The sequence below is a fragment of the Poecilia latipinna genome, unplaced genomic scaffold, assembly GCF_001443285.1.
Source record: "Poecilia latipinna isolate Pla-1442-1.1 unplaced genomic scaffold, P_latipinna-1.0 Scaffold283, whole genome shotgun sequence".
NCBI lineage: Eukaryota > Metazoa > Chordata > Actinopteri > Cyprinodontiformes > Poeciliidae > Poecilia > Poecilia latipinna.
Genome location: NW_015112899.1, coordinates 383,188 through 395,605, shown reverse-complemented (window position 1 = coordinate 395,605; position 12,418 = coordinate 383,188). Strand labels below are relative to the sequence as shown.

At 39.0% G+C, this 12,418-nt stretch overlaps 1 protein-coding gene across 1 annotated transcript in view; it reads left to right on the top strand.

Annotated features, from left to right (window-relative positions):
* The first annotated feature begins 3,671 nt into the window (after nucleotides 1–3,671).
* Nucleotides 3,672–12,418, top strand: part of LOC106948343 (collagen alpha-1(XI) chain-like) — a 70,848-nt gene continuing 62,101 nt past the window's right edge. The window contains exon 1 of the mRNA XM_015033959.1: nucleotides 3,672–4,035. Coding sequence (XP_014889445.1) covers nucleotides 3,975–4,035 — 61 coding nt within the window. The 5' untranslated portion in view covers nucleotides 3,672–3,974. The remainder of the gene's footprint in view (nucleotides 4,036–12,418) is intronic.

Sequence of the window (12,418 nt, the reverse complement as noted above, 5' to 3'; positions counted from 1 at the left end):
CATCTGGAAAAAATACTTACTCTCTTTAGAAAACCTATCAAAAACACTTTTAATTTGTCCATCAGTGTTTTCATAGATGAAATATCAGATTTTTGCATGTATACATGAGATAGAAAACAAGACAAATACAAAACTTATATGTATGTACATTTATTGACTAATATTTACAAATTTAGATGTCTACCCATGCATATTTAATTGACAGTAATCTTACCCCATACAAAACTCCTTCTGTTTCCACAGTAACTAAAACAAACAAGAACCTGATACAGGTTGTTTGACATCATCATGTTGATGAGAACCTCTATGTTCTCATCAATGATGTCATAACAGTTCAAAGAGATACAAGAATACAAGAATTCTCAGTTTGCTTCTCAACTTGGTTGGAGGTAGATCGATTCCAGAGAGACGACTTCAAACTGATTTTACAAACCATTTTAACTGTTCACCAAGTCAAGAGGATTTTTGATATTGATGGGACCTTGGATTTCTTGTTACGACGGGAGTTGAAAAGTTGTTAGGATAGAGCATAAGAGGCAAAGACGTTTTAGTAGAGAGCTCTGAGGATGAGAGATCAAAATACTTTGGTTTGGACATTGAACCGTGAAGACCAAAAGGACATGGAAGATTCCTCTAAGGATGAGAAAGTTACCGTCAAAACCACAACTATGGATTTAACAGTAAAGGGATCAGGAGACTTTGTTGTTTTTGAAAGTCTCAATGTTCCTCATGACTAAATGGACCTGGATGTGTTTGCTTGCTCACAGGTTGTTTGAGTTACCTTTACAACCACAGCTAACTCTTTATCAACACAGACATTACAAACAGTGTCTTTACCAGTCTTCCCAAAAACATAGAGGACCTGGATGTGAAACCAAATTGTGACAGCAAGGAAATTGCGACAAATGTTGAAGAAATCTCTGAGGATTCATCAGCAGAAGAAAACTTAGAAGATGGAATTCAAAATGACACAGATGATTTTGACATCTTTTGAATCTTGAGCCAACCATGTAGTTTTGCAATTTTCCAACTTATTCTTCAAATGTTGGATGAATGCCACAACACATAGCATTATGAACTTCAGTATTACCAGAAGGTTTGTGGCTCAGTATCCCAAAGAGATATCTGGACTTTCTATAGAGACTCCATTGTTTGTGAGGTTTTTCTTTACAGCAATGCACCATCCAGGAAGATATTTTTCCCCAGATGAAGTTTTTGCTGTTCAGAATGAAATAACTGAAACACTGAAGATGAAGGATGTGATACATCGGGACAAGCCAGGAGTCTTTATGTTTTATGTGTCAGACTATCTGACGCAATATGTCATTAACACAGACTGTGAGCTGTACACAGCTGACTATTGTGAACAATGTCAGAAGTCTTCATGTGTTATTCATAACCTTGGTCCTGTCAGTCCCCTACCAAAGGAACAATGCGAGGACACTGCAACTACTCTTCTAAATTGTTATATGTGTGGAAAATTGTTGTGACACCTGCAACTCCAACATAAAGACAAGAAGCTTTTTCAATGATGATCTACATCTGATGCGCTCACAGTCAGACAGTCCAGATGATTTAAGATATCCTGCAATTTCTGTCCCAGTCCTTGAAACTCCTGTAGAACCTGGAACTTAGTCACCTGTCCTCAGTCATTTGCTGGTAACAAGCAGTGACTTCTGACACTAACAGCCTTTACACAAATCTGTTGTGTGGACAACTGGTGTTTAAGGCTGACGATGACCGGGTATCACTTTCAAATATAGACCGTGAAGCTGACATTTGCCGTAATGGGTATATCTAAATCTATGAAAAGACCACAGAAGGACAGGACATATTTAGAGTTAGTCTCAAAGTGACCGCTGACCAACTACAAAGATAATGCTTCAGACACTAGGAAGTGGGTGGAACGTGGCCCGCACAGAGTCGGCCACGTTCCCCGCATCCATTGTTGAGGCGACTTCTCAGAGTTGTGGCTACAAGGTTGTCAGTGCCTGTTTTGGGGGCAACCCTAGAATCAGCTCATGGGCACCAGAAGGGAGGGATACTGTCAAGCTGAAGATAGTGACCTATTGGGTCTTTTTGGTCTGTGGGAACCCAGAAGCAGCTGATGGGTACTGGCAGTCCAAGTGGGATGAAGCTCGGGTGGTTGCGGATGTAAAAACTTGGGTGTGGGAGAAGTTCACAGAGGCCATGGAGAATGACTTGGGCAGAGGACTTAGAAGATCTCCTCAGTTCAACCATCATATCTTCCACTGAGGAAGCAGAGCCTGGGGACTTTGGGTCAGGCCCTGCTGAGTTGAACATGGTGAGAGGCACAGAGAAGGAGTGGGCATACTTCTGGCCTCCCATCTTGGTGCCTCTGTGTTGGGGTTCACCCTTAACCTACTTGTGGGGGGACGGGTTCTGACTGTTGTTCGTATTTATGTGACAAACAGCAGTTCAGATCGTCCACCATGTTGAAGTCGTTGGAGGGGTTGATGGAGAAGGAGGGATGTGGGAGGATCTAGAAAGTGAAATATTAGCTCTGAATGATAGAAACATGCAATCTGGAAAGGAGGTTAAATCAACATTACAGTCAACTGGTATAACTTCTGAGCAACAAATTAAATCCAAGATATGTCCTTTGATATGCATAGGAAAATTAATATATTGCTAGAGTCCAAAACTATCCAAGCAGGATATGAAGTCTTTGGAAGAGGAGTATTATCATCATCCACATGAATGTTAAAATCCCCCAGAAGCATCAGGAAGCCTGCAAGCTCAGTAATAAATCCTTATTATACTTTGTAGGCGATACAATCATAATGGGAGTCGGTCTAGAGAGCTGACATACAATATAGGTTGTGATCTACAGCTTATGCTGGAGTAGTTTGCAGCAGAGGGTGAAGCAGCCGGGATGAGGATCAGTGCCTCCAAATCTGAGACCATGGGCCTGAGCTGAAAAAGAGTAGAGTGCCTTCTTCAGATTTGGGGAAAGGTCCTTCCCCAAGTGAAGGAGTTTCAGGGTTTTGTTCACTGATGAGAGACAACTGGAGCCAGAGATCAATAGGCAGACTGTTGCTTCATCTTCAGTGATACGGTTGATGTACCGGTCTGTCATGGTGAAAAGAGAACTGAGTCACAAGGTGAAACTCTCAATCTTTTGGTCAGTCTATGTACCCTCTTTTATGGGCACAAGTTTTGAATAGTGACCAAAACAATGAGATCGCGGATACAAGCGGCTGAAGTGAGTTTGTGTGTTTTTCTGGGCTCTTTCATATAGACAGGGTGATCTGACTCCGGATAAGTGGAAGAAAATGGATGGATGGATAATCCCATATTTTACACATAATTTTGCAATTTGTTTGTCTAATTCCATCCTTTGAAAACATAATTCAAATGTTATGATCAGTTATTTAGTTTTTGGCCATTCTATCAAATACTTAAAAAAAATCTCTTCTGATGCCAATATTTTACTTACCTTTGAGAAAAATTATATGCTGAGGTAGTAACACCTGAATACACTGCTGATCTAATGTGAGCTAATGATATTACTAAATAGTCTAGTAAGTATGTCAATAAATTAAACAATCACGGTTTGTAATTATTTTTGTGTCCAGCCCCACTAGTCTAAACCGTCTCAGTGAGGGAGGGGTGGCCAAGTGGAAGGAGGAAGGGAAAGTGAGGAAAAATCTCTTGAGTATGAAAGAGAAAACACCTTCTTGGATTTTCTTTGTATTTGCCGCCGGACTGCTGTGTTCATGCTCTCAGACCTTAAACAGTTGGAGGTGAAGCAAAAATGAGTTCGGGGTTGATCTGACGTAATTCCAAATTTGTCTTGATGCACGCGCGCTCTCTCAACTGCCAGCTGTCGGAACGCGCACCCAGACGCACTTCTGAACCGCTGAGGCTCACTGAGAGCGGCTCACCGCACGTGTCCCGCCTGGAGAGAGTTATTGTTGGTGAAACGGTGGAGAATAAAGAGCCGCACAAGGATGTCGCCGCCTCTGCTGCTGCTGCTACTGATTGTCACTTTCTTCTATATCTCAAGCTCAGGTAGGTAGGATTGTTTCTTTTGTGTTTGTTTGAAACTTGTTTTTTGTCCAAATTAATTTGCCTTGTCAGACATACATTAAGCGTAAATGGTTCCCCATTTCTGTTATTTTCAAACCCTGATCTCTCCGTCTGTCAGTCTACTTTTGCAACAAGTCCACTTGAGTATCAATCAATCAATCAATCAATCAATCAATCAATCAATCAATCAATCAATCAATCAATCAATCAATCAATCAATCAATCAAATTTATTTGTATAACACATTTCAGCAATAATGAAGTTCAAAGTGCTTTACATAATAAAAACACAAACATACAAAGTCATAAAAGACTCCACACAGTAAACCAGTAAACATTACATTTTGTCAAATGCCATCGTCACACATAAAAATGTTGGTCAGTGTTTCATTCATGATCGTTCAAAAGCAGGTGAGTTTTTAGTCTAGACTTAAAGGAACTCGGTGTTTCAACTCTTTTGCATTTTTCTGGAAGTTTGACCTATAGATGGATATAATCTTCATTTTGTTATCTGTATAAAATAAATAATACATTCCAGAGACACTGTTTAATTGTTGCTTTGTTTATTGTTTAAGGTCAGGTGATTATCATTATCATTTCCCAGTTAATCAAAGCTGTCCAGGGTAAAAGATGCTTTTGTTTTAGGGGTTATGTCATCACACCGGGTTGTGCTCCTTCTAAACTTTGTACACCGATCTGCCCTTTTCTGGGCTCCAAAGCCTGGTGCACAAGACAGTCTGGAGAGGTATAGGCCTTTAATGTGTCTGGGCTTGTTCTGCCATACCTGCTGCTGTATCTTTACACTGCAGCACTTGAGGATATTTAACCTCCTCAGCTGGATAATGCAGAACAGACTCAGGCAAACCAAAGTGTGCTGTGGGCTGAGCTGCACTTGGAGTGCTTTGTTTTGTGCTGCAGCGCCTGGAGCTGCACAGGAACCAGATGAGGAGGACTTTAATCTGCAGGAGTAGTTAGAGGCATCACTGATGATTAAATAAAGTGGGCATTGGTGAGCTTCTCATTTTAAACACTGACAGATGATTTTCAGTAAGAATTTATTTTAATGTCATAATTAAAATAAAAGCTTTAGGGAAAAGTTGATCTTAAATGGGTCTCTGATGAATGCCCAGTCCTTGGATAACTTCTCAAAGGCAAATTTGAATATGTATGGTAAAGAACTGTCAGGATTAAAGTTTGGTTTTGATGCCACTGGTTTACAGTCATTGCAGTCGGCGCGCTGGTTTTGTTTCTTATTTTCAGTGTAGCTGGAGTCAGTGGCAGGCTTCCTAAAACCACTGCATTGTACTGTTTCCGTGTGCATTTATTACTTTGCTTTGCAGACAATTTCAATAAAATGCATTAAAGTAAGACTTTAATGTGTTAAAGTTTTACACAATAAAGTGTAAAACACATTAAAGTAAAACTTGAATGTTTTCTATTGAAAATGTGTGTAGTTAAACCAATAATCAATTTTGCAGTCTTTTACAAATGAAAATATTTACATTTCAACATGCATTCTTATTCACCCACCTTCATATTTTAATTTACAAAGGATTTTGAAAATCATGTATTAGTCTGATGCTTTTAAATACAATCAGGTACAACTAACTAATTTACTATGTGCTTCCTGGCAATGGGGAACTTGTCAGTATATGTTGTATAAATACATGTTTGTCTTTGAAGAAAAAAAAAACAGTTAGAAGCTGCTAAAGACTTGAATGACTGTTTACCTTCTAGTAAGACAATGTGTTAGAATGGCATAATCAAATCTCATTCTGAAATCCAGTAAGTAGTCAATGACAAAATGAGGAAACAGATGTTGTCCACTAAGGTTCACCACCATGCCATGTTTTCTCCATTTATGGATAATGGTTCTCACTGTGGTTTGCTGGAGCCTCAAAGCCTTTGTAACTCTTTTCAAATGTAATGTTAATGGATTTGTTTTTCATCTGTTCTTCATTTCTTCAGATGCTGTGTTCATTTCCAAGATCTTTTTGCTCACTCAGTGTTGTCAACAGTCCCTACTATAATTATTTTTTGGCTCTACTCTGGCAGGCCATGGTTAGGCTTGTGAAATCATACTTCACCCATCTTGGCTGCTGCTGGTGCTCAGAGGGCCGGTGCATGGCAGCCTGGCCTCTGTCAGCTGTGGCTACTGCCCAGTAGCTCGCCACCATCAGCAGGTGAATGTGTGAAATAAGTGCAGAGAAAACACTTTGGGTTCCTATGGGATTAATAAAGCACTATACAAGTACAATACATTTACTATTTAGAATAGAATAGAATAAAATAGAATAGACTTTATTGATCCCAATGAGAAATTGCTTATTAGTTGACAAGGTACTCCATCCAAGGTATTAAATATTACTAGTACAAATAACCATAAGAGATAAAATGTATAGTATATATCCCTAAGAGTGATGTAAGTTATTCAATACTGAATATAAATAAATAAATAAATAAATAAATAAATAAATAAATAAATAAATAAATAAAATCTATAAGAAAATAAATAAGTGCAGATAAAATTAGATTTAAGTTGCTCAGATGTGGGCATTGTAAAGTCTGATTTTTGTGTTGCTGTGTGGTACACTTTGTTAAAATGAGTCCGGGGATGAAGCTGCTCCTGCAGCCGGCCAGCATGTCATGAAGAGGATGAGACTCGTCCTCCTGCACCTTAACATGATCCTTCTCTACTGCCAGAGAATCTAACTCCACAGCATACAGGATGCCAGTGCCAGACTTATAGTCTGTGGTTGCCAGACCACAGACTATAAGTCTGGCAACCTTGCTGAGGTCCGTCATAGTTCAGATGTTAAAGGACCTCAGCCGCCTCAGAAAGTAGAGGCAACGTTGGGTCTTCCTGTGTGGAGTATCAGTGTTCTTGACCCAGTCCAGTTTTTTGTCAATGTGGAATCCCAGATATTTATAATTCTCCACAATGTCCACACTGGCCCCCTAAATGGTAACAGGTCACCAACACCCTGGTCCTCCTCCTCAGATCCACCAGTTCCTTGATTTTTGTCACATTGAGCTGCAGGTGGTTCAGCCCACACCATGTGACAAAGTCACCTACAGCAGCAACCCTGTACTCAACCTCATCATCCTCACTGATAGAACCAACAACAGCTGAGTCATCTGAGAACGTCTGTAAAGACAGTCTCAGTGCAGTAGCTCTGAAGTTGCTTGTATAGAAGGTGAAGAGGAAAGGAAAGAGGACATTTAATTTATTCCTTTAAAAAATTAAATAATTGTCATCATTTGCATTTGCTATTCACTCAGCTTTTCTTTGTCTTGTATGAGAATTTGCTTAATGATATGGAACATTTAAATGTGACAAAATAAGCAAAGTCAGAAGGAATCTCTTTGCCACAGCACTATAGTAATATGCTCATGTTCAAACACCTCTCTGTGTGTGCAGGTTATTACTGAGTGACCCCTGGGGTCACATTTGGGGTCAGTTTCAGAGTGTGAATCAATCAGTGGCTGTGTAGATGTCTGTGTTAATCACAATTCTTTAGAAAAAAAAAAAACCCTTGTGTGTTTTTACATTTTCATTTCTTTGTTCCTCAATTACTGGGCAGAAGCTTTTATACTTGTCTTTATTTTATTGTCTGTTTTACTTCAGTTTTACTGTCATCTGCATCCATCCATTTGCCTTCCAGCGATTCTGGTTGGGTCTGAAATAAGATTGTAAACCTTCAAACAATGTGGTGAGGTTACGGTCAAGAGTGTCACGATCCGACCTGAGGTTTGTCACAAACTTTACATTACTGGATTATTGTATCAAAAACTGTATACTCTTAACTGTTATGTTAAAAGCAGCTGCATTTGAGTACAATTTTTTTTCCTTTTCCAGATAAAAGATGGCCCAGCAGTAAAATAATTGAATTTATATTTTCTAGTCAAACCAACAACGCAAACCATTTTTCTAGCTCCATTCGCCCAGTCAGCCTCACATTCATTCATTGATAGTTAGACCAGCGTTTCCCAACCCTGGTCCTCAAGGCATAAACATAACCATAAACCACAAATCTGGAGCAAACAGCAGAACAACTGAAACAGAGTTCATTTAAATCAAGGCTAAAAACCTACCTGTTTAGAGTTGACTTTGATTAATAGCAAGGGACACACTGATCAACATAATTGTTGTCTATTTGTTTGATTTTGATGACATTTGATAAACTGTAACATTTACTGCTTAATTAATAATTGATGACTGTATGATGTAAAGCAATTTAAACTGCCTTGTTGCTGAAATACCTTGTAAATAAACTTGACTTGACTTGGAAATGGTGGATGACAGAAAAGGAACCCTATCAGTTCATTCTTTAAGTCAGTTGTTTAACAATGTTTTACAAAGTGTTTGGTTAGAACTGCTTAACTTTAATCCCAGTAGTGTAAACTCAGCATTGGGGTAAAATAAATAACATGTAATAATCAGCTTTAACTATGCCACTGACTCTGTAAACAAATTTCTGGTCAAATTGTGAATGTTGAACACAGGTAGCTTGTGCTAAGTACTTGGCAATTTAATAATAAATAATCAATATCGATATAATCAATAATAGAATTATTATTATTATTATTATTATTATTATTTTATTTTTTATATTTTTATTTTTAAATAGTCCTTTGGATCAAATTTAACAGAATAAATGAGTCGATTTCGGCAAATGTGAGGGTCAGTTCATGTCCAGCAATAGCGGTCTGGACAGGAATAACAAACACTCCAGGCACTCACCTGTTGAGTTCATGAGTACATCCAGGAAAAACAAAACAACCCCCCCCCCAAAAAAAACATGCACAATTCTCTTCATCAAACAAGACAAACTAAAGCTTTGCTTGGAGGTACTTTCTCTATGACATACATGGACGGAAAAATAGGAAATGCTGAAGGGTTCTACTAGCTGCGCTAATGCTGCAAGGTAATGCTCCAACACTGATGTTTGAGAGCAAGTTGAACTGTGTGTTTTTCAGCCTCATAGGCCCAATGACTGAGAGACTGCAAGTTCAAATTGTGGCAGCGGCAGCTATAGAGGCACTTTCAGTGTCAGCTGCCAAGACTGCTGTTAGCTGCCACTGCTGCTGGAAACTGATACAGCTTAGTGGTGGCAGCATCTGACTTTTATGGCAGCTGACACAGATTCTGTGGCAGGTTGGATGTTGAATATGAATACATTTAATTTGAATAAATATATAAACAGAAAAAAAACTGTAAAAAAGAAATAATTTAAAAAAAAATCAAGAATGGACATGTCTAAAGTCTGATCAGGTTGTTGAGAAATAATAGTTCATGAAGAATGAGGAGGCTCCAAACTGGGTCACAATATTTGGTTATAACTTGTTTAACTTCTTTCCCAGCAGGAAAACCCCAGATGTTTGGTAAACAAAATAACCTAGCAGTTTTTTGTCTGTTGTAGACAGAATGCTGTGAATCACTGATGACCTCATGCTGAAATGTAATTTGTCTTTCTTAACTCTTCATCTATCAGCAGGTCTGATCTTTTAAAGACGAGAACAAAAATGCCTTTTCTAGCTGCATACTCTGCACCTCGTGTGTCAGTTACTTATTATCCATCACCAGCAGACTACTTGCCTAGCTAAGAGCTAGCACTGCACTTTTCTACCCTGAACAATTAGTCATCATACATAATATGCTTACATTGGAGGATCTGAAATGAAGTGGGTGCACTGGCTCACTGGGAGGAAAATCTCTTGCAGGAGTGATTGATGACAGAGATCTTTGAACTGATAGTTTGAGCCGTTTTGTTGAAGTGAGGTTTTAAGGTCACCTCCAGCAGAATGGTGTTTCTAGAGGCGTTTTTTTGCAGCTGAGTTATAGGGTGATAACTAAGTTCCTCATTAACTCATCCTTTCCTGGGACATCTTGGTTTTGACTGAAAAAAAAAAGTAGTTTTTTCTTCTGGCATTTTGTGAAGTATTTTCCTATTGAGTGTATGGGCAGAGTTTTAAACGAGTTTAGCTCTTTTAAAACAACTCATAGGTTTTGTATGTCAGTTCTCTGATTTGTTAGATAGCATTCCTACATTAAACCTCTAACAGGTTCATGTTCACAAGTAATCTATATTACTTGTAATCTTTCTTTCTCCTCACACCTGCAAACCATTTATAATTAACCATTTATTCCTTGTCCCCAGTACAACTCATTCTCAGTTAACTCCTTGCTGGTTACTCCTGTAATATCCTATCAATATGGACCAAAATCTCAGAATTTTTATTTTATTGTAGACAATTTTGGCCATCCTTCCAGAAGCAGGTATTTTTCGGTTAGATACTGAGCCACTGAGTGTGTGAATTGTCTGACCTGTGATGCCCTGTATGCCTTGATGCAGTAGAAATAGCTCCAATATTGAACAAATTCGCAGAATAATACTCAGGTAAATGCCAGACCTCCACAGAACTTGCCGGAGATGCTTGGTGAACCAGAATCGGCTGGCTTGACTTCCTGACTCAGTAATGAAGAGTGGATCTGGAGGTGGTGTTTGCAGATAGTATGGAGTGAACATAGTTAGAGATTGGTCCATAGGTGCTGAGAAATAAGTTATAACAGCAGAGAGTAATTGAGAAAGACACAGGAAATTGGTCATTTTTACTTCTCTGGAGAATGGAGATCATTATGACTCTGAATGGAGATCTCTGAAAGAAATTGATGAATAGTGAAAATGGGGCAAACTTAGTACTGCAGGAGGCCAAACAGGGCTAGCAGAAACATGAATTCCAAAGTCTGGTAAATGGAGGGAAATGGATATCTGGAGGGCAGCATAAGGATGAAATGACTGAGGATGGCTGAATTTTACTGCTTTTAACATCCTTTAAGAAGCATGGGTAGATGGTCACGAGAAATAGATGAACAGCTGTTACCTGATACCAGCTTGAAGAAAAATTTAATGCCAGAGAGGTAAGTCTGGATGGTGCAAGGACATATTTTGAAGACTGAATGAGTGTACGTGAAGGGACAGACTGATGTGGTGTCAGGAGAATGGAAATACAGTTGATTATCTGCATGGAAAGATTTTGTTAGATTTTTCCAATCTAACAAACAGGCTGACAGAGTTTGAGGAGTGAGGCTGTTAAGAATGGCTTTCATGAGAAGCAGGGGAATTACTTGAAGATCGTTGAAGAAAATGGAGGGATTGGACTTGGATGAGTTTCTGACTCTGGAGCCAAGAGTTGGAACTTCTGAAAAGAGAGTCGAGACAGAGCATCATGTTCTATGTTCCTGGAACATGTGATTCACAAAGAAACAATTGGAGTAGTGCAGATACCAATGTAAGCTCACATGTGGTTTGGAACAAGTTGCTTTCTGCTTCTAAGAGCTCCGTGGCTATGAGCCTTGGATGTTGTTGGAGGTGAAGAGATCACCTTGGATTGATGCTGAACTGGAGGTATGATGGTGTGAGACTGAGATCGAGGCATTTACGATGAGGAGTCTGTCTCATCACTGGAGGAGGAGATGTTTCAGCAGCAGCTGGATCGGTTAGAAGATCACGTTTGGATAGAGCTGACTCGTGGAATTGCTGTGGTGAGTCAAGTCATTCCAGAAGCATGGACATCTGACAGTCTGATGGTTGCATAAAATGTAACAGACTGTGAAGCGTTAGTGAGCTGAGTATAAATAGGCTGTTGGGAAATTATGTGTGGTTTTGGGCGTGGCCCTGCTCCCAAACCTAAGTGAACATTAACTTTATATGTTACTAGCCCAACTTCTAACAGTCCCACACTATAATCACCTCCTCCAATTTACTCTTGACAGAGTCCAGCAGTGTTGTCCCCCTGGCAAATGGTAAACTCATCCATTGTTGTGCAACAGTTTCAGTGTAGGAATAAGTGCCAGAGGCTATTGACAAAACTTGTCATTTAGAACAAAATTGCCAAGTCGGAGCCACACTTGATAATCAGAAAATAGCCAAATAGTTTTCAGTCTCAACTATTGTTCTAGTACCATGACTGGTGGTGAGGCATGGTATTATAAAATAGATGAAGAGTTAAGTTTACATACTGACATGAGCCTGACTGCACCGCAGAGCAGCAGTGTGCAGGTGGATCAGATGAGCCTGATTGCAGGAAAGGAGAGATAAAGGGAAAACAGAGCAGGCAGATGGGCCAAAGTCATTACAGATTTATTAATAAAAATACTTCAACTTGCAGTTAAAATAATTTTCCCAGCAAACAAGCTGCTTGGAACAGTCAACTAAATTAATAAGTTCAAATTAAAAGGATAATAAGAACTACTAAATGAAAATGAAGAAAAATAGTAAAAAGAAACAGTTCAGTGTGAATTTTGAAGAATTTGGAATGAAGCCAAATTAGCTTTTGACTAATTAAGATTAGTAAATATATAT